Here is a 21,639-nt window from a genome sequence, read left to right as displayed (position 1 = left end):
TGCAATAGTTTCTTGGATTTATATCCAGGAGCAAAGTTGCTGAGTTGCAGAACATACAGACAACCAACTTTACAAACTAATACCAAATTGTCTTCTGAAGTAGTTTCACCAGTTTATACTCCTGCTAGCGGTGTAGGAGAATTCTCTTTGCTCTTCTTCCTTGCTAACACTTGATTTTGCTCAGCCTTTGTAATTCTTGCTAATCTAAAAGGTGTAAAATGGTCTCTGATAATGGTCTTAATTTACATTTGCACAATTTCTAATGAGGGTTGGGCATGTTCTCATGTATTTATTCACTGTCATCTTCTATGAAATGTCTGTTCATGTCATTTGCTCATTATTTATTGAGTTATTTGTCTTTCTTTATAGGAACATATGGTGTGTTATGAAACACATTTAGCTTTTTTTTTTTTTTGAGGAAGATTAGCCCTCAGCTAACATCCACTGCCTATCGTCCTCTTTTTGCTGAGGAAGATTGGCCCTGAGCTAACATCCGTGCCCATCTTCCTCTATATGTGGGACACCTCCCACAGCATGGCTTGATAAGTGGTGCATAGGACCATGCCTGAAATCCTAACCTGCAAACCCCCGGCCACCGAAGCAGACCGCGTGAACTTAACTGCTATGCCACCAGGCTGGCCCCACATTTCTCTTTTTGTTATAGAAAATGCCAAGTTCATTCAGAAGTAGAAGAGTCTAGTGAACACTGATGTGACCATCACTCAGCTTTAAATTTTTTTTTCTTTTAAATTTTTAATTGTGGTAAAATATACATAGCCAGCCCTGGTGGCCTAGTGCCTAACACCCAGTGCTCTCACCACTGAGGCCCCGGGTTCGTTTCCCAGTCAGAGAACCACACCTCCTGTATGTCAATTGTCTTACCTTGGCCACTGCGTGTTGCCGTGATGCTGAAAGCTACTCCACCGGTTTTGAATTACTAGCAGGATCATCCATGGTGGATAGGCTTCAGCAGAGCTTCCAGACTAAGACAGACTAGGAAGAAGGAAGGACCTGACCACCCACTTCCAAAGAAATTGGCCATGAAAACCCTATGAATAGCAGCAGGGCATTGTCTGATATAGCGCCGTTAGGGGAGAGGATGGTGCAAAAAGGCCGGGCAGGGTTCTGCTCTGCTGTGCACAGGGTCACTGAGAGTCGGAATCCACTCAGTGGCACTAACAACAACAAGTGACTGAGAAAGAAATTAAAGCTGTTATTTTTTCAATTTATGTGTATTGCTTTTTCAAATAGTTAGTAAATTTTTAGGACATGAATACTAATGAAGTTGTTTGGATCTAACTACTAAATAAATAAAACTGTTAGGAATTTCTTTTGGCCTAGAGGCACTGTGAATTAATTACTGAGAATATCAAGGACACCATGAAAAGAGAAGGTTTGGGAACTTCTGTCCTAGGAGCTTCATTTTTTTAATGATGTTATAAATGGTATCTTTTTCCCTTCCCATTTCATTTTCTGTTTAGTGTATAAAAATGTAATTGAATTTTGTATATTCTTCTTTATCCTGCAAATTTGTTAAATTCGTTTATCCTAATAATTTATCATAGTTTTGTTTTCATTTTGTAGAGTCTTATCATTTGGAATTAATGACACATTTCTTCTGGTATAGCAAAACATTGGAGAAAAAAGAATAAATGATAATAATAAATTCAGATAATTTTTCAAAGCACTTTTCACATCCTGCTGTCTCCCATCCCCACTCCCTGTGAGATTAGCAATTTGGGTATTATTCCAATTTATAGGTGGTTGGATCAAGGGACTAAAAAAGATAAGTGATTTGGCTTTCAGTATACAACTTGATTAGTAGTAGTAGTTTATTTGCCTAAACTGGCCAACACTCTTTATTAGAAAAGCACGTGTTAAGTTTCTATGATATATATAAAACTTTGCTGTATGCTGTTGGGGAATAAAAAGAAATGTAAAATTAGTGCCTTCTCAGAAGGAGTAGAGTTCAGTAGAGGAAATATCATATATCATAATAGGCAATAATATAGGCAGTGTCGTAATCTGGTTAATGAGTATTTGCTGAATGTTTAATCCATATAATAATGTGGAAAGTTCTCATTGTAGATGTCTTAAATACCTAAAGATATAAGAAGAAAATGCAAATTTTCAACCACTGCCAACTTATATTTAATTCTGTTCAGTATTTTGGTCTTTGTTTAGTTTAATTGTAAAGCTAAATAGGGTTCATGTGTTGTCTACAAAGTGAAAAATACAAGGATATTTTTAGTGGCAGTGGATTGTTAGATTGGGTCTCTGTGGTGTATCTCATTTATTACAAGCAGTATTACTCATTCTACTTTTGCTGGTGTTTTTATGTAATTTACAAAATTCCAAAATCAAATAACAAAGCAAGATAGATTCAGAGAAGTCTAACTTTGAACTCAGTCCCCTCCATTTTGTTCCCTTCCTTCCCTAAAGTAACTGTTAAAAAATTATGGTTCATCCTTCTCTTTAAAAAAAAAAATAAGAGAGTGTGTGTGTGTATTGATACACCTTTTTCCCCCTTAGGTAAATGATAGCAAACCATACATATATTTTTCCTCCATCTTGCATTTTCATTAGTACTGTTAACCTGAAGAAAATAAAACAGCCAGTTATTTTACCAGCAAAATGGGCTTATTTGGGAACAAATAGAGCAAAGAATTGCAATTCAGGACAAGCAAGCTATAGCAAAAGCCATAGGCAAGTCCCACCAGCAAAGGAGAAGAACCTTGTTTAATAGAGAAAAAGGGGGAAGTTGGGAGGGGTTGTTTTGAATGAAAGTCCATTGGTGGAAAGCGAGAGTGACAGTTTCTCATTGGCTGAGTTGCTCGGGTAGTTGATTTCTTGTAGGAGATGTAATGTACGTTTTTTCCTGTTGGAGCCTGTGATTAATGATTCTTTCCTGTTGAGGATTTTTTGGGGGTCTGTAATTGACAGTTCTTCCTGTAATTGACATTGAGTGGTATTGCCTGAGACCTCCGCCTTTTGGGCTGCCAATTCCCTTTTAATGAGGTTTCCTTTTATTAATTTTCTCAGTAGTATATCCTGAGATCACTCCATGGCAGTATCTAGAGTGATTTCCTCATTCATTTTTACAACTTCTTAATACTGTAGTGTGTGGTATACCATAGTTAGTTCAACCAGTCCCCTATTTACGGAAGCATTTGAGATGCTTCCAGTCTTTTGCTCTTACAGATAACACTACAGTAACAGCCTAGAATATATGTCTATTTGTATTTTTACCAGTGTGTCTTTGAGATAGATTCCTACAAGTGGGATATCTGGGTCTGTACTTTTAAACACTACGTTATACAACTTTCCTATGAAATAAAAATCGTAGATTATTTAACCTCTCCTCTTTTCAGGGAGAAAATCAATATAATGCCCTAACTCAGTTCTCTAAATCAATTTCAAGGGGAAAATCAATATAATGGGAATAAAAAAGACATAAAAGGAAAACTATAAAAAAATATATATTTCCATTTGTAAATACAGTTGGCCCTCCATATCTGTGGATTCCGCATCTGTGGATTCAACCAACTGGGTATGGAAAGACCTATGATGCTTGCAGCTGTCCTGAACCTGTACAGACTTTTTTTTCTTGTTGTTATTCCCTAAACAATACATTGTAAGAACTATTTACATAGCATTTACATCGCATAAAAGACTTGAGCATCCTCTGATTTTGGTATCCATGGGGTCCTGGAACCAATCCTTGTAGATACCGAGGGACAACTCTAAAAGTCAGTATGAAGTGATTATAGGTCTATATCTATACATATACTTGGCCACAGTGCAGTCTCATGCAGGTGTACTGCCATTGACGACTCAACCAGCATGAGCACATTTTATTCAGTGACATGATATTCCAAATAGTGAATGAACTTCTTGTTGAAACCAAGCTGAACGAAGTACAAAGTACTCTTGGTTTCATAGTGGTTGCACACCTGGAAAATTCAGTGTGTGTTAAAACTGTAAAAAATATCTTTTATATGTAAAAGAGAGCTATGCTGTAGTTTCAGATAATTGTGTATATATATTTTTAGTTATAAATCAGTGCATGGTGGAATATTCAACGGTTGTGAGGACTTGCTTTCACATTGCAGAATATTGGTGTGGTATCTGTGACCTCTGCTCACTAATTACCAGTAGAACCCTCTGTTAGTGTTTATTTGTGCTTTCTCTCTTTGTTTCTGGATTATTTGCCAGAGGTATTTTACTAGTTTTGTCTAAGACCCAAGTTTTACTTTTATTGATCTTCTCTATTGTATAGTAGTCTTCTATTCAGCAATTTTTGCTTTTATCTTAATATTTTCTTCTTGCCTTCTTTGGGTTTATTTTGCTGTTTGTTTTTACTTTTGCTTTTTAGCTTGGATGCTTAGATAAATTTTTAGTTCGTTTTTAAAGTAAAAATTCAGAACTGTAAGTGTCCTTAAGTACTTTAATCACATCCTGCAAGGTTTTTTTATTGTGGTAAAATATACATAACATAAAATTTACCATTTTAACCATTTTTAGGTGTACAATTCATTGACATTATGTACATTCACAATGTTGAGCAACCATTACTACTATCCATTTCCAAACCCCTAAATTTTTTTTTTGAGGAAGATTGGCCCTGAGCCAAATCCATGCCCACCTTTCTCTACTTTATACATAGGACGCCTGCCAGAGCATGGCCTGACAAGTGGTGCGTGGGTCTGCACCCGGGATCCGAACCGGCGAACCCCAGGCCACCAAAGCAGAATGTGCAAACCTAACTGCTGCACCACTGGTCTGGCCCCTCCCAAGCTTTTTCATCATTCCAAACAGAAACTCTGTACTCACTAAACAGTAACTCCCCATTTCTCCCTCCCCCCAGACCCCCATGACCTCTATTCTACTTTCTGTCTCTATGAATTTAACCTGTCTAGATACCTCATATAAGTGAAGTTATATAGCATTTATCCTTTTGTGTCTGGCTTATTTTACTTGATGTCTTCAAAGTTCATCCTTGTTAGAGCCCCTATCAAATTTCATTTCTTTTTAAAGATAAATAATACCCTACGGTATGAATACTACTACATTTTGTTTATCCAGTCCTGCAAGTTTGGATACATAGTTTTTTCATTCTCATTCAATTCTAAGTGTTTTCTAATTTCCATTGTAATATCTTAACCATAAATTGTTTAGAAGTGTTTTAAATTCCCAAACCTATGGAGTTTTTTCCTAGTTTATCTTTTTGGTAGTGATTTCCAACTTAATTGATTTTAGTTGAGTATAGAGTAATTCCAATCTTTTGAAAATATTCTGTCTCAAAATGTTTTCATTCTGACCTCATTCTTGAAGGATAGTTTTGTGAAGCTGTAATTTATGTTTGCAGCTTTTTCTCTCAGTACACTGAGGAGATTCCGCGTCTTCCTGCTTTCATTGTTGGTATCAAGAAGTAAGCTGAAAGTCCCAACTACCACATCTGTGAAGTTTGCCCTTTTTTCTCCTTTGGCCAATTTTAAGAATTCTTTCATCTTTGATCTTAATTTCACTATGATGTGTCTTCATTTTGTTGTGCATAGATTGCTTTTTATCCTGCTTTTGATTCATTAAATTTCTTCAACTTAAGGATTTGTGTCCTTCATCAGTTCTAGAAATTTCTCAGCTACTAGTTTATCCAGTGAACCGTTCCCTCATTTGTTCCATCATCTCCTTCTGGAACTCCAAATAAGTGTATCTTAGATCATCTGACTTACTCATCTTACTTTTCTTCTATAGTTTCTGTCTTTGTCTCTCTGTGCGCCTTCTAGGTACTTTCTTCAGATACATCTCATGGTTCACTAATTATCTCTTCCGCTGAGTCTACAGTGCTTTTTTACTTCAATTGTTGAGTTTTAATTTTCAAGTATTGTATTTTTTTTATACTGAAAGTTCTGTATGGTTGTTTTTCATATTTGCCTTTTTGTTTGTTTTTATTTGCAAGCTTCTTGTTCATATTCTGTCAGATCATTCCACATCTGTTTCACTAGTCTGTTTTAACTAGATAGTTCTCAATCAGTGGTGCGTTGTTTGTTTTCTGAATCTTCACTATGAGGTGTTCCTTTTCCTTAGAATTTTATCTTTGGGTATTATTTGAGACTTATGTTGAAGTTTTTTTCTCCCAGGGAGGCTTTGTATTTATATTTTATTCTCCCATTCACCAGGAAGTGCTGCCAACATGACCACATTCAATTAAACCTGCTTGGAATTTTCTGGGACCTCATAGGTGGAATGAATTCAGATCATAAATATGCATTTTGTTGTTAGGATTTCTCAGAAATTTTTTCCCCCTTCTTGTTATCACTGGACTCAAATACTTAAGATTTTCTTGTTCCCTCTACCCACAGGGATTTATTCCTTATTTACTCTTGTATAGACTGTAGCTTTTAGGTCCTAGCCTTATGTGGGAGGAACTCATATTAGATTTTTTCATTTTGGCAGACTCTGGGTTTTATCACCTGTCCCTGTGACATCCATCAAAGTGGAAGTTTGAGGTTTCCAGAGGGTAGTTAAAAATCCCTCGAGAATAACTGGATTAGGAAATTGCTTACTCTCTTGTTCCTGGTTTCACTTTGCTTTGGGCTCTGTGGAAACATCCCTTTCATCTTAACTAGCTTTTCCATGCATTTTTAAAGATTTGAAATGTTGTTCAGTCCTTTATTTACTTGAGTTTAAAGCAAAATTTCTTTTCATTTTCTGTCTTTAGTCTTTACCAGTGCCTCTATTGTGTTTTCTACATCTCTTCCTCTTTCATTTCTGGCTTTGCCACTGATGGGCCTGATGTTACGGCTGTTGTCGCCAAATGAAGACACTCCTTTCCTTCTAATTTGTGAACTTTCTTTTCATGTTATATGTTGTCCACTTAAGGTATTTGGGATATTTTCATTGAGACTTTTGCTCTCAAAGGCATTTGAGGCTTTTTTGGAGGGAAAGGAGGAAGAAAGCCCAGTGGCATTGGGGCTCTTGTAGCTGATTGAGAGGTTGTTAGAAGTCTTACCAAATAATGTTGTATTGTACATTCATAAGGTACTGAAAAATTAAGGTTCATTTGTTACTTACATGAAATTTGAGTAAAAATAGAGAGCAAAATTGTGCTGTTTAAATCATCATGCTTTTCAATAGTATGTGGTTTGTACCTGAAGTACCATAGTTGATCTGAGTAGATTATAATAAATTCAGTGATTTCTACTAGTTAGACTGACTGGTTCCAGATACCACTCCTTTTTTCATTTCTGTTGTATATTTAGCCTCCCCTAGTCTCCTTCAGTAGACAATTGAGGAATTGTTTGTCTTTGAGTCGTGTCACAATTAAACAATGGGCCTGTTAGAAGAGTACAGTGTGTTTTGGGCATGCTTTTTGTTTTGCCTACTTGTTTTTCACTGAAAAATAGCAAAAAGTGAACAGATTTGGAAAGAGGCATTACTTATTTTCTTTTTTTACAAAACATTTTTGAAAATGGTGGAGAAAAATATTGGTAAATCAGTATTTTATCATGAGTTTTTACATTCTTTATTGTTTCTGGCTAAAATATAAGATGTAAAGAAACTTATCACATCCTCTTTTGGCACTTTTTAGGCATTTGACACCATCACTAGAAGCAGGGGAAAAAATGCAATGGTTTATGGAAAGGGATCGAAGACTAAAGCCATGAATCAGCTGTTAGCGGAAAAATATAAATCTTTCCAAAGATATTTTTGTTAATACAGAGTAGTATATGTTGTCTAGTGAGATGCTGTTTGATAAGAGAAGTAATAAATTCAGGAAAAATAATATTTCATCTGGGGACAGAGTGTAGTACCATAAATCAGTAAACATTATTGTCTAATACATGCAAGAATTTGTGTTAAACGTTAAAGGAGATAGTAAAATGGTATAATAAAAATAGCTGTAGTGTAATCCCTGCCTTTGACGTCTTGGGCAGGAAAGACACCTAAAATAATAATTAATGATGCACAGTTGTGATTCATTGCCAAAGAAAGGTCCAGTATATTAACATAATTTTTAAAAAAGATCATGAGGTTAAGAGTTGTTAGTAAACTTGAATTCTGGTCTTAGTTCTCTTAGTAATTAGATTTGTGTGACTTTCTGCAAACCGCTTACTTTTTGTTGAGTCAGTTCCTTCACCTATAAAATAAGGAAGATGGACCAGATGAATTCTAATCTAACTTTTTAATACTCTCTGACTTTATTTTCCTATGTAACTTGCATTCAGAGGATGTAAAGGGTCATTTTGAGCAGGGGTAGTCAGGAATGGCCTTACATAGGAAGAAATTTTTACTGAGCATTGAAACTTGGTTGGATAGAGAAAAGTGAAGAAAATTTCAGAATAGAGAAATATATACACAAAGATGGTTTAGGCTAGGAAAGTCTTTGGTCTATTTGGGGAACATGAAGCCTAGGATTTATGTGGTACATCCAGATGAGATCAGACTGATTCATAAGTGGCCCTAAATGCCAGCGTTTAGTCCTCAGCCTTTTGGTTATCAGTAGCTGCTGAGGAAAGTATAGCCAGTGATAGCATGTGTTATTTTTAGTCATCTTTATGTGTTTAACCAATTCTAACTTCGTTCTCCAAACAAAAACTGTATGCGTAGAAACTCTCTAGGAAGCTGGTTAGAGCTGCTTTTGTCCTCTTCCTCTAAACAGCAGCTGAAGGCAGAGAGGGTAGTTAGAGAAATCCTGAGATGAAGTGATGAAAGTCCTCAAGCTCAGCTGGCGGTAGTCATCAGACTTGTATCAAGGGTCATGCTTATGTTTACAAAGATCTAATCACTTATGAGGCATATTACTTAGAATTGTTGCTATCATTTTTGTCATCTTGAGTAATTTCATTACGGACATCTGTGACTCATGTTTAATATTAAATTTGGGTTTTGTTTAGGCATGTGTCACCTACAAGGTGCATCATGTTAACTGGGATTTCCTTGAGACATAGCTAATTCAACTTTATAATGTACAATCACCAAAAAGAAAGTTCTGAAACAGATAAATAATGTATTAGCTCCTCCTTAGTTCTACTGGACTCAATTTGTGCAGAAAATAAAAAAGTTACTGCACAGTATATTAAAATAGAGCAGTAAAGAAGTTTTTTTGTATAACCACAGTATAAGGAAAGGCTGTGTTCTGCAAGTTGCCACGTAATATTGTTTGCTTAGAATTTGGTGTTGTTTTTCATATAAATGGCAGTTAGTCTCTTTGGCTAACCCACGAAAGCCTACTGATCTTTCTGATTTTTGTTATGGAAAACAATATAGTAAACACCATTGTACATGTATAGATTTTCAGCCATGTTAAAGATTCGATTAGGTTTTTGTGCTCTAGCTTGGAAATCTAGCCATTGATTACTTTTTCCTATGTTAAAAATGTGTTCTGTAGAGAAATATGAAATAAATATGGGTCTTCTGCCTCCGAAATAAAAGAAAGAATTGAGGATATTAGGGTAAAGTGTAGAGCTGAGGTACACTTAGAGCAGCAATTCTCAAAGTATGGTCTATGGTACCCTTGCAGTCCATGAGGTCAAAACCTGTTTTCATAATAATACTAAGACATTCTTTGCATTTTACACTATTGACATTTGTGTTGATGGTGGAAAAGCAGTGGTGGTGAAACTGCGTGCACTTTAACACAAATCAAGGCAGTAGCCGTGTGCTTGTAGTTTTTTTAAAAACCAGTTTCACCTAGGAATGTACTTGATGAGACTTTATAGCATACATAAAATTATTAATCTTATTATATCTCTACTTCTGAGTTCACTTTTAACGTATTTTATATAGCAAAATGGGAAGTACTCATAAGAAACTTGGGAAGTGTAAATGGTTGTCTTGCAGAAAACCATTTATGTGATTGAGCTAAACTAGCCCCCTTTTCAGGGAACAGCGTATTAATTAGAAAGAACAATTGACACACAAACTCTGGTTTTTCTTTAAACTTAGGTTTTTGGCAGACATTTTTCTCAGAAATGAATGAAGTGACAGAATTGTTGCTGTTGGTAAAATTTGTTTCAAGTGAAAATTAGAATTTTAGAAAACTTGTGTCTACTCTTGAATTTGACAATTTCCCAATACTGAGATTTTTCTAATGACATCAGTGGTGATATTAATGAATGTGATTTTATTTTTATTGTACAATGAAATGTGTCAACATTTGGAATATCTTTATAATTCAGTGAACCAAATAGTCAATTCATGATGTTACAAAATTCATGCATGAGTAAAAGATTTATTCGATCAATGCGTTTAATGTAACAGAGTACAAAAAATGTATTGCTGTGGTTTCAGATTCCACAACTAACTTTTAGGAAGGTTAAGTGTGGTGTAATATCAAAGAATAATAACACTTATCTGAAAGCTATTAAAATACTCCCTTATCCAGCTACATATCTGTGGAAGACCCAGATTTTCTTTATATACTTCAACCAAAACATAATGCAATAGATTGAATGCAGAAGCAGATATGAGAATCCAGCTGTCTTCTACTAAGCCAGACATTTAAAAGATTTGCAGAAATGTGAAATAATGTCACTCTTCTCACTAAATTTATTTTATTTTAGAAAGTACTTTTTAAAAAAATATTTATATTAACAGGTAATGGGTTTATTATTGCTTTTTTAATGAAATGAATTTTTAAATAACTTGTTTAAATTTCTTATATAGTAAATATAGATAGATATGATCCATATAAACAAAACTTATTTGGGATCCTCAATAACTTTTAAGAGTATAAAGTGGTCTTGAGGCCAAAACAGAACTATTACTTTGAAGAAACTAAGTGGCTTTTAACACGTATGTGCTAGGAACAGATGTTGATAAAAGCCATGCATGACCTCGCTTAAACAAGTCCCTATATGCTGGTCTTTCCCAGTAGATTATGAACTCTTAGAGAAGAACTACGTCCTCTTTTATTTTCTCCAACTTCTAGCATAGAAATCTGATAAATAATAATCTTGATGATAGTAGCACAGCATTAAATCTTTATTAGCTCATTTAATCTTTATTCTCTGAGGTAAATATTATTAATTCCTTTTTTAAATTGAGATATAATTCACATAGCTGAAATTTACCATCTTAAAGTGTACAGTTCACTGGTTTTAGTATATTCACAAAGTTGCACAACCATTGCTATTGTCTAATTCCAGAACATTTTCTTTTCCTCAAAGGAATTCCATACCCATGAGCAGTCACATCCCATTCCCCTCACCCTCTAGCAGCCACTGATCTATTTTCTGGCTCTATGGATTTGCCTATTCTGGACATTCCATATAAATGGAATCATACTATATGTGATCTTTCTGTGTCTGGTATGCACATATGTATTTAATTTTTTATTTTTTTGGTGAGGAAGATTGGCCCTGAGCTAACATCCATTGCCAGTCTTCCTCTCTTTGCTTGAGGAAGATTGTCTCTGAGCTAACAGCTGTGCCAGTCTTCCTCTGCTTTGTATGTGGGATGCCACCACAGCATGGCTTGATGAACGGGGGTGTAGGTCTGTGTCTGAGATCCAAACCTGCAGACCCCAGGCCACCAAAGCAGAGCTTGTGAACTTAACCATCACCCCACTGGGTGGGCTCCTGTGTCTGGCTTTTGCTTGCTTTCTTTTTGTGAGGAAGATTGGCCCTGAGCTAACACCTGTGCAATCTTCCTCTATTTATGTGGGATGCCACCACAACATGGCCTGATGAGCAGTGCTAGGTCCATGCCCAGGATCTCAACCTGCAAACCCCGGGCCAGCGAAGCGGAGCACGCAAACTTAACCACTACGCCACTGGGCCAGCCCCTGGCTTTTTTCACTTATGTTCTCAAGGTTCATCCATTGTTATAGCACATATCAGTACTTCACTCCTTTTTGTGGCCAAATAATATTCTGTTGTATGGATATGTGACGTTTTGTCTATCTGTTCATCTGTTGATGGATATTTTAGTTTTTTCCATGTTTTGGCTATTATGTATAACACTGCTGTGGATATTTATATGCAAGTTTTTGTGTGGACATATGTTTTCAGTTCTCTTCTGATGTACAGGGAGTGGAACATCTGGTAGGTAATTAACTTTTTAAGGAGCTTATTAATACCTTTTTAAATAGAGTTTATTTTGTAATAATTTTAGATTTACAGAGAAGTTGCAAAGATAGTAGAATTCCTGAATAGCTATCGCCCATTTTCCCCAAGTGTTGACATTACGTAAGCCATAAAATGTATGTGAAAGCAAAGAATCCAGCGTTGGTACGTTACTATTTTCTAGTTGATATGTTACTAAATTCTAGATTTTATTTCAATTTCACCAGTTTTTCCACAAATGCCCTTTTTCTTTTCCAAGATGCCACATTGTCCTGTCTCCTTAGACTCCTCTGCTCTGTGACAACTTCTCAGTCTTCATTTCTTATGTCCTTGACAGTTTTGAGGAGTACCAGTCAGGAATTTTGTAGAATGTCCCTCATTCTACATTGGGTTTGTCTGATGTTGTTCCATGATTAGACTAGGGTTATGGGTTTGGGGGAAGAATACCACAGAAGTGAAATGTGTTTTTCACCACTTTAGATCAGAGGTGAGTGATGTCAACATGATATCACTGGCAATGTTAACCTCGATCACTTGGTTAATGCAGTGTTTGCCAGCTTTTTCCACCATGAAGTTATTTTTCCCTTTTCATATTCTGTTCTTTAGAAATGAGTCACTAAGTCCAGCCTATACTCAAGTGGGGAGGGACGTTAAGCTCTAACTCCTAGAAGGAGATGTATCTAAGTATTTTATTTGGAGTTCTTTTGTAAGGAAGATTTGTGCCACCCCATTTTATTTGTTTCAACATGAATTATGTATATTTATTTTATACTTTGGATTATAATCTAATACTACTTGATTAGTTTTGTTACTCAAATCGTTCCAGGATTGGCTTTTGGGAACTCTTTCCTGTGTGCCTTTGATATGCCCTCGTCCTTGTTAAGTACTTCTTACCTCTGACACTATAAGATGCTCTGGGCTCAGTTTGTATTTTCCCTCTCCTGGGCCTAGAACCGGCCGTTTCTCCAAGGAGCCCTGAGGCACAGTTAAGTATTTGCCCAAGATCACACATGTAAGTAAAGGGGGGAACCAGGATTCCAGTCAAAGCAATCTGATTCCACAGCCCATGCTCTTAACCATGATGCTAGACGACGTGCTGCTGAAGGTACGCTGGCAATTTCTAGTCGTGGTCCATCTATGAGCCATCCTTAAGGATAGAATTTGTAGTCAGTTTACACTAAATAATTATTGTGCCCTGACTGTTTCATATTCATTTTTTTCTTTCACCACCATTGTGATAGTTATAATCAAGTTAAAAATTAGCCACAGTTAACCAGTGTCAATATTTTGGTGCATTTCCCTATATAAATGCATGCAAATATATTTTGAAATGTTATTACCTTATCCTGATTTTTTAGTTTAATATACATTAATATTGTAGTATTCACAGTGTAACCAAAATCTGAATGTGTCGTTTCTGTTATAGCTGGTGATTAAGATGAAAGTGAGCTGCTCTACGGTTCATCTGTTTTGTCTTAATATTATGGTCACGTAAGAGATAAACATCTGTCTTGATTTATCAATTCATCAAATAATCCTCAAATTATTGTTACTAAGCCTTATCTTTCTTCCATTTGTAGCAATAGATAGGTCTCCTCTGGTAATGCACACCTGACAGCCCACACTTAAGAACAGCCAGTTGCATCCTGCTTACATCTCACCCCGAAACAAAACAAAGCCCACGTGATATGAACAGCTGTCAACCTTATCGCCTTAGATCCCATCCCTGTTTCTTCCTTTGACCACCAGTAGTTTAATTTCACTTCAGGTGGTCTTTTTCACACACAGATACAGATCTTTCTTTACTCCCTTTTCCCAGCCCTTCTCTAACCTCTAACTAGTTACCCCCCAGAAATGTTTATTTTCCCCTTTTACCTTCTCTTATTCTTCCGCTTTTGTAGGCTGAAAGATAACTGTCATTATGGCAGGTAAAATATACAGTAGTGCTAGGGACATAATCCTAGCAAGGAAAACAAAAGCTATAGAATGTGGAATGAAATTAAGTATAATAATCTCTTCATCTCTCAGTTCTTCTCAAGTTATACCTGCTTTTCTTCAGGTACTAGCATTCACACTAAATAAAAGATGAAATAAATTTATTTTTAATTTTATCTAAATACAGTTGGCATTCTTTTCATTGTATACATACAAAGTTTGTTCACTTACATGCATTAAATAACTTTACAGTCAAGTCAAGGTCTAATTACCAATCAAAACCTTGTTTAGCAGGGAAAAGTGTTATTTCCTAACATATATTTTTGTATCAGGACTCACCTGTAAGTTAGGCATTCCCTCCCCTTTACTGCTGATTTTAAATGTGTGTAATCCACTTTTTTTTAAAGACATATAGTGTATATGTATAAGTATATGTAAACAAGATTGAAGTTTCCACTGAAGTAGCCATGTGGATAAGCGGGATTACTTGACTGCCTGGATGGAGCCTCACAGCGTGACAGAACATGGGGATTTAGCCATATTCTGTTTTTCAGCCAAACTCTGGATTTACTTTTGTCGGTGTTCCCAGATGGATCAAGTTCTATGTGACTGTCTGCAAAACTCGCAAGGGACTAACATGTGTAATTAGAATGTCAAATTTTCAGAGAGACCAAATATTGCATCAGTGACACCTTCTCATCCTTTAGGAAAGTTTATATGAAGGCTAAGTTATAATCACAACATTGGTGAGCATGGAATCAGATTTCGAGGGGGTGTTGGTTGATGTATTTAGTAGCACGTGTCCTATCTCTGCTCTAGAAATGGACATGTCGTTTGATTGGCTGGTCAGGATATAATCTTCCCCTTTGAAATTCTCTTTTTAAGACTCCATATTGTCTGTCTTTTCATTGGAACATTTACTCTTAGAATCAATTGATTAGGTGAATATCTTTTGATATGTTTGTATCATCTTGCTTTCCGGAAACTACTGTAGACTTCTTAACTGGACATGGCTTTTCGAACATTCCTTCAGCTAACCGTTTACCACCTTTGTTAGAGGGGGCTATCTGTATTCATAACCAATTTCCTCTCTTACTCATTGAGTTTTACAAATTTTGCAGATTTCACTCTAAATGGATAACATTTTCTAATTCGAAGTTGGGGAGGAGATCATTACTATTTTGTGCTTGTCCATACTATTTTTTACCTTGTTATTAACTGTGCGTGTTTGCGTATCTGTTTCAGGCCATATTGTAATTCTGAATCATGTCTGATAACGGAGAACTGGAAGACAAGCCTCCGGCGCCTCCCGTGCGAATGAGCAGCACCATTTTTAGCACTGCAAGCAAAGATCCTTTGTCAGCTAATCACAGTTTGAAACCTTTGCCCTCTGTTCCAGAGGAGAAAAAGCCCAGGAATAAAATCATCTCTATCTTCTCAGGCACAGAAAAAGGTAAATAGCTGCTGTGGTTTCAAGAGTGTCAGTTGTTATTTTATGTTACTGATTTTGATAGCTTTTTAATTAAAATATAATAAGTTGATATCTTTTATGGTGAGAACAATAAACAGATCCAGGAAAACAATTGGTGGTGGTATAGAGGCACCATTAGAAAGGCTGGTTTATTTTAACTGTGACAGAAAAAGTAAAACTAAAGTTGTTGTTCATCCTACTGGTTACATCCAATGAATTTCTGTACTCATCTCCTTCAATTTCTAAGACTTGGGCCATAGTTTTTGCCTTCCCAACCTTAATGAGATTTCTGATATTTGAGAAAGACCTACTTTTATAAGAATGTTGATATAGAGTACAATATCTCTCTGAACTCCCTGGAGCCAACTGTGTTTTGGGATTAAGAGTTTTTCTGATTTTTGAGTAGTAGTAATACTTTCTTTTTATCGTGTATCCTATGAGCATCTGAGGCAAGACTCAGTAATCAACACTTTAATCCTCTTCTGCAAACATAAGTCTAGTCCAGGGTTTCTCAACTTCAGTAAGATTGACATTTTGGGGCCAAATAGTGCATTGTTGCAGGAATCTGTCCTGTGCATTATAGGATGTTTACCACCATTCCTAGCTTTTACCCACTAGATGTCAGTAGCACCTGCCACCCACTTGTGACAACTGAAAATATCTCTAGACATTGCCAGATGTCCCATGTAGGGCAAAATCGCCTCCAGTCTAGTAATTGCTCAGAATCACAAAGTGGGATAAAGACTATAAGTAGTCTTATATAAGTAGTCTTATATAAGTTGAAGTCACTAAATTTGTTTTGGTCTCAAACCTTTCAGTTTTCAGAGCTTTTTGGATTTCATTTATTTACATATTCTTAATTTTTTAAATTCTTGCTTAAGGAAGATTGTCACTGAGCTAACATCTGTGCCAATCTTCCTCTGTTTTGTGTGTGGGATGCTGCCTCAGGGTGGCTGGACAATGGTGCTAGGTCCACACCAGGGATCTGAGCCTGCAAAACCCGGCCCGCTGAAGCAGAGCACATGAACTTAACTGCTACACCACTGGGCTGGATTTTAGAATTGGGTAAGGGATTATGACATAATGGGTTTTAGAATAAGGGTTAGGGATTAGTTTATTTAATTGTATTAAGCATGGCAAAATGGCTCTGATAGTAGTGATAGATATAAGTGGAGATAAAGATATATTTCCACTTATGTATCTAAGTACACATGGAGAGGTAAACTGAAGTGGAAGAAGAATGGTGCTTTTATATAATAATAAATACATATTTAATTTGAGAGTTAAAAATGTATAATCAGTGAAAATTTGAATGAGGCAATATAGTTAATATTAACAAAGCATCAAATCTTGGAGAATTTAGATTTGCAGACAGAACATAATCATTGAACAGTTAAAAACCTGTTCATTTTATTGTATATCTCTCGTTTCTAATTTTGCTTTTATTTTTAAGATTTCATGTGAAGTTGTAACTGAAAAGCTCCATTGAAGTATGTTTTTTAAGTTTATTTAACAGAAGTGATAGGGTGTGTATTTGGCATGTTTGAGAATGAAAAATAGACTGGAATGGGTAAAAGATAAAGGGGGAAATTAGGAAAGGAACCAAAAAGTATGCATGGGATGGGGTGGAGAAGTGTGTGTGTTGGAGTGCACTGACTCCTCATCTTCCATGGTAGTAAGTCAGTATATTTAAAGTAGGAAAACCTGAAATAGCGGTGTAAACACAGTATTTATAATTATTGGGGTTAGAAAAAAATTTATGAAGTTAGTACCAGCAGAAATTACTGAGTGAATTGAAATTACTTGCCTGTGGAGAGCAGAATGCAAAGTGGGTCAGGGGAATGCTCTAGATAGGATAAAATGTCCTTGGGGACAGCCTAAGAAAGGGGAAAAGAAGAACACAAAATGAAAAGAAATGAAAGAGAATGTGTGGACAGTCCAGTACTTTGGGTAATGGTAGGGTTTGTGAGCACATTGAATATCATTTACATAAATGCGAAAGAGCAGACCCATCTCTCTGATCATTCTGAGAATCTTCCAGTTTTACCTTCTTTTATTTTACCCTTTCTCTTCCTTTCTTCCAGAATTACTTATCAGCTATAACTAACTCAGGGTCTCCCACTAACAAAGGGAGAGAGAGGGTACTGGTGTCCTAGGAATGGCTCTGATTGCATTTAGGTTTATCAGCTCTTGAGATCTGTAATTACTATCCATTTAATTTTTTTGTGTGATTTCTGAAGTCATTTGTTTTTTTTGTATTTTTTACATTCAAGATCTAATACCTTTTTAGGGCTAATCTTAAAACTTTGCAAGCTCTTTTAAAAGCAAATTTTGCCTTTCTTATCCAATTCCTTTTTTCTTTCTCTTAAAAAAATTCTTTCATAGAAAATGTCAAACATACCCAGAATAATCGTTTAGCTTCACCAGCTTCAACAGCTATGATTCTGCCTCCACTTGACTTATTTTTTAGGTAAAATTTACATATATTAAAATGCACAAAATTAACTGTACCGTTTTGACAAATGGGTACACCTGTGTAAGCTGTAATCATTATCACCCTATTACATTATACACCATTTCCATCTCCCCAGAAAACTCGTCTACATCCTGTTCCAAACAGTCTACTCCTCCCCTGCCTTCAGGCAACTACTGTGTGATTTTTTACCTTTGATCAGTTTAGCCTGTTTTAGAACTTTATATAAACAGAATTTTGCTTTAAGTTTTTAGTTTTGTGGTGACATCATACCCACAAGAGTATAGTGTACACAATGTATACATTTTAATAAAAACACCCTTGTACTAATTTTATGACATAATATCCACAAAAAACATATGCCTATTTGGAAGCATGTTAGAGCATACTCTCTGCACTGTTTTCAGGACTTCTGTTCTTCCCTCAACTTTATGTTTTTGAGATTCATGCTGATATGTATCGCTGTAGTTTGTTTGCACTGCCTATGTTGGTATGCACGGCTGTGGTTTGTTCGTTATCACTGCTGATACTAGTACACTGTATAAATGTATGGCTATTTGTTTAACCAGTCTCCTATCAGTAGACAGATTGGTTGTTTTCATGAACAGTACTGCTGTGGGTGATGTTGAACATATCTCTTGGTGGACATGTGCAAGTACTTCTCTAGGGCATTGCTTTTCCATTATCAGGTGACCCATTAGTTTAGTTCTTTTCTATTCTAATTGCTTATTAGAATCTCTTGGGGAGCTTAAAAAAATAAATTTGTGTCCAAGCTCCATCCCTGACCAATTGAACCAGAGTTTTCAGGAGCTTACCTCGGCATTGTTTTTGTTTTTAATTCTTTAAACGCCTCAGTTGATTCTAATATGCATCTAATGTTAAGAACCACTGTATTAGTGGGTTATGAGATCTGTATAGCAGATGACACTAAATGAAATAGAATAGAAATAATAAGAGTATATTGCACATGGTGAAGGAGTTGTCTCATGAAACTTTTGTTTCAGTTATGTGTGTGTTGGGTCAGGAGGTAAAATATATTGATGTATGTCCTTGCCGAAGATTTAAAGATTACCCTGAGGTATATACTTAGGAGTAAAATCGCTGGGTTGCAGGGTATTCCCATGTTTGTATTGATTAGGTTTCTCAGATTGCTTTCTAAAGTTTTTTTAATATTCAATCTCACCCACAAAACGTGAGTGTTCCCATTGTGACCATCTTTGCCAATTCTTGTATTACAGGACCTTAATTTTTGCCAACTTGGCAGGTGTGGAATGGTATCTCATTGTGGTTTTAATTTGCATTTCCCTGATGACACGGGAAATTGAGTGTCTTTTCATATGTTAATTTGCCATTCATTTGTGTTTTCTGTGACGTAGCTGTTCTCTACTCCATTTTTCTCTTGAGTTGTTTGGTTTTTCCTTATTTATTAATAAGCATTTCTTATAGTCTATATACTAATCCTTTGTCAGTTATATGTTGTTAAATATAGTTTTCCAGGTTGTGATATGCCTTTTCACCATTTCAGTGATATCTTTTGATGACTAGAAGATAACTAATTGTGATGTAGTTGAATTGATGAATTCCTTCCTTTATGGTTTGAGCTTTTTGTGTTTTAAGAAATCTTTGCCAAACTAGAGGTCAAAGATGCTTTCTTATGTTTCTCTATAAGTTCTACCGTTTGCCTTTTATAATTTAAGCCTTTAAGCTATCTGAATTTGGTTTTTGTACATCTGTAGAGAGAGACCATTTTCACTTTCTCTTAAACCAGTGTCCCAGACCATTCGTTGAAACTTTTGTTTCCCCACTGACCTGCAGTACTGGCCATGACTTGTCAGGTTTCCATGAATGCCAGGGTCTGTTTCTGTGTTCTCTCTGTTATTGCATTGGCTTATTTGTCTGCACTGAACTAATACTGTACTGCCTTAATTGCTATAGCTTATAATTCTTAGTACCTGATAGAGCAAATCTGCTACCCGGTTCTTCTTCAGGATCTTTTGGCCCTTTGCTCTTCTCTGTAAATTTTAGAATTTGCTTATCATGTGCTAAAAAAAAACCCTGTAGGTGTTTTGATTAGAATTGCATTGAATTTGTAGGGCAAGTTGGAGAGCATTGCATTCAGCTTTGTAGTTGAGAGTAGAGCACCTGCAGAGTGTGTTTGTATAGCCTATTGAGGGAAGATTTAGGAGCATGGTATGGTTTTCAGTTAGAGAGATGCGATGTTTGGAGGGTAGGGTGCTCCTTCATTCCTCCTATCCCTGGGGCTCTTCCCTCCTTTTCCAACCCAACCTCCCACACTTTCTGTTCCTTCTTGGAATCTGATACAACTTCCTTCCTGGAATCTGACACAACTGTGGCCTGAAGCTTTGAGGGTTAGGAATGAGGGAGAACCCTGTCTGTGTATGCACATTCATGCTTATTTGAAACACAGAAATCTACCCGTTTAACGGCTCCCAGCATTTCTTCAGTGGCATTCTCCTGCCCATATCCTGAGCTGCTGTTTGTCTTTAGTTTTATCCTAATTACTTTTCATCTTTGGGCATTCCTCATAGATTTTATTCCATGATAAATAGATTTGGTGTAGAAGGGGAGGGTTACAATATGTGCTTAGTCTGTCATCTTGAAACAGAAGTCTAGAAGGGAAAAAATTTTATTTTTCTTTAAAAAAAATCATAATGACCCCAAGATTTTTGCCATCTCTAATGTAAGGCCTGATGTCAAGATATTCATTTTATTCTACTCAAATTTACATCCCTCATTGCTGTCCTTACTGACAGGCAGCTAATTATTTTCATTAAAAAAAAGAAAGACTAAAGGGGCTGGCCCCGTGGGTGAGTGGTTAAGTTCTCGCGCTCCGCTGCAGGCGGCCCAGTGTTTCGTTGGTTCGAATCCTGGGCGCAGACATGGCACTGCTCATCAAACCACGCTGAGGCAGCATCCCACATGCCACAACTAGAAGGACCCACAACGAAGAATATACAACTATGTACTGGGGGGCTTTGGGGAGAAAAAGGAAAAAATAAAATCTTAAAAAAAAAAAAAAAAGAAAGACTATGGAGTATCTTCAGTTATTCATTATTGGTTTTAATCAGTGTCACTGGAAAAATTAAGAAAATTAGGAATTATACCTTTTATGACAACTGGACTGAACAAATCTTTTACACTTCGCTGCTAAGATGTATCATATGTTCTCTGTAAGTCATCAGAGATACAGTGATAAGCAAAGCAGATGGTGTCCCTGCCCCCACGGCACTAATCAAAAACCTCAGCAAATAAGTATAAACTATGAAAGGTGATAATAGGGATAGTGTAAGACGTCTGTCCTATCTGAGAAGTCTTCCTAAAGAAGTGACACTGGAGCTGAAGACTAAAGGATGAGTAAGTGAAAATGGTTAGGAGGATTTTGATAGTTAACGAGTACGTTCCATGCCTAGAGAAGAGTTTCAGTGGCCCAGCCACACAAGGGCTCACAGCACATTCATGGAGCTGAGAGCAGTCCACTGTGATTTGAAAGCAGACAGGGAGAGAGAATAATAGCATGATGTATGTAGGAAACTACAGACAGCAAAAGAGGCTGAAGAGGTGAGCAGGGAGCAGGTCATAAAGGGCCTTGTATGCCATGCTGCAGAGCTCAGATTTTATCCTGTTTCCTGGGGAACCATTACAGAATTTCAAACAGGGGAAAGACCTGGTCA

At 36.4% G+C, this 21,639-nt stretch overlaps 1 protein-coding gene across 8 annotated transcripts in view; it reads left to right on the top strand.

Annotated features, from left to right (window-relative positions):
• PAK2 (p21 (RAC1) activated kinase 2) overlaps nucleotides 1-21,639 on the top strand; it is a 78,926-nt gene that overhangs the window by 18,350 nt on the left and 38,937 nt on the right. For all 8 annotated transcript variants that reach the window (XM_008533782.2, XM_070583467.1, XM_070583468.1 and 5 more), the window contains one exon: nucleotides 15,249-15,456. In XM_008533782.2, the coding sequence (XP_008532004.1) occupies nucleotides 15,270-15,456 (187 nt within the window). In that variant the 5' untranslated portion in view covers nucleotides 15,249-15,269. The remainder of the gene's footprint in view (nucleotides 1-15,248; nucleotides 15,457-21,639) is intronic.

Source organism: Equus przewalskii, chromosome 18, assembly GCF_037783145.1.
Source record: "Equus przewalskii isolate Varuska chromosome 18, EquPr2, whole genome shotgun sequence".
In the NCBI taxonomy this organism is placed as follows: domain Eukaryota; kingdom Metazoa; phylum Chordata; class Mammalia; order Perissodactyla; family Equidae; genus Equus; species Equus przewalskii.
This window is presented reverse-complemented; position numbering and strand designations above follow the sequence as displayed.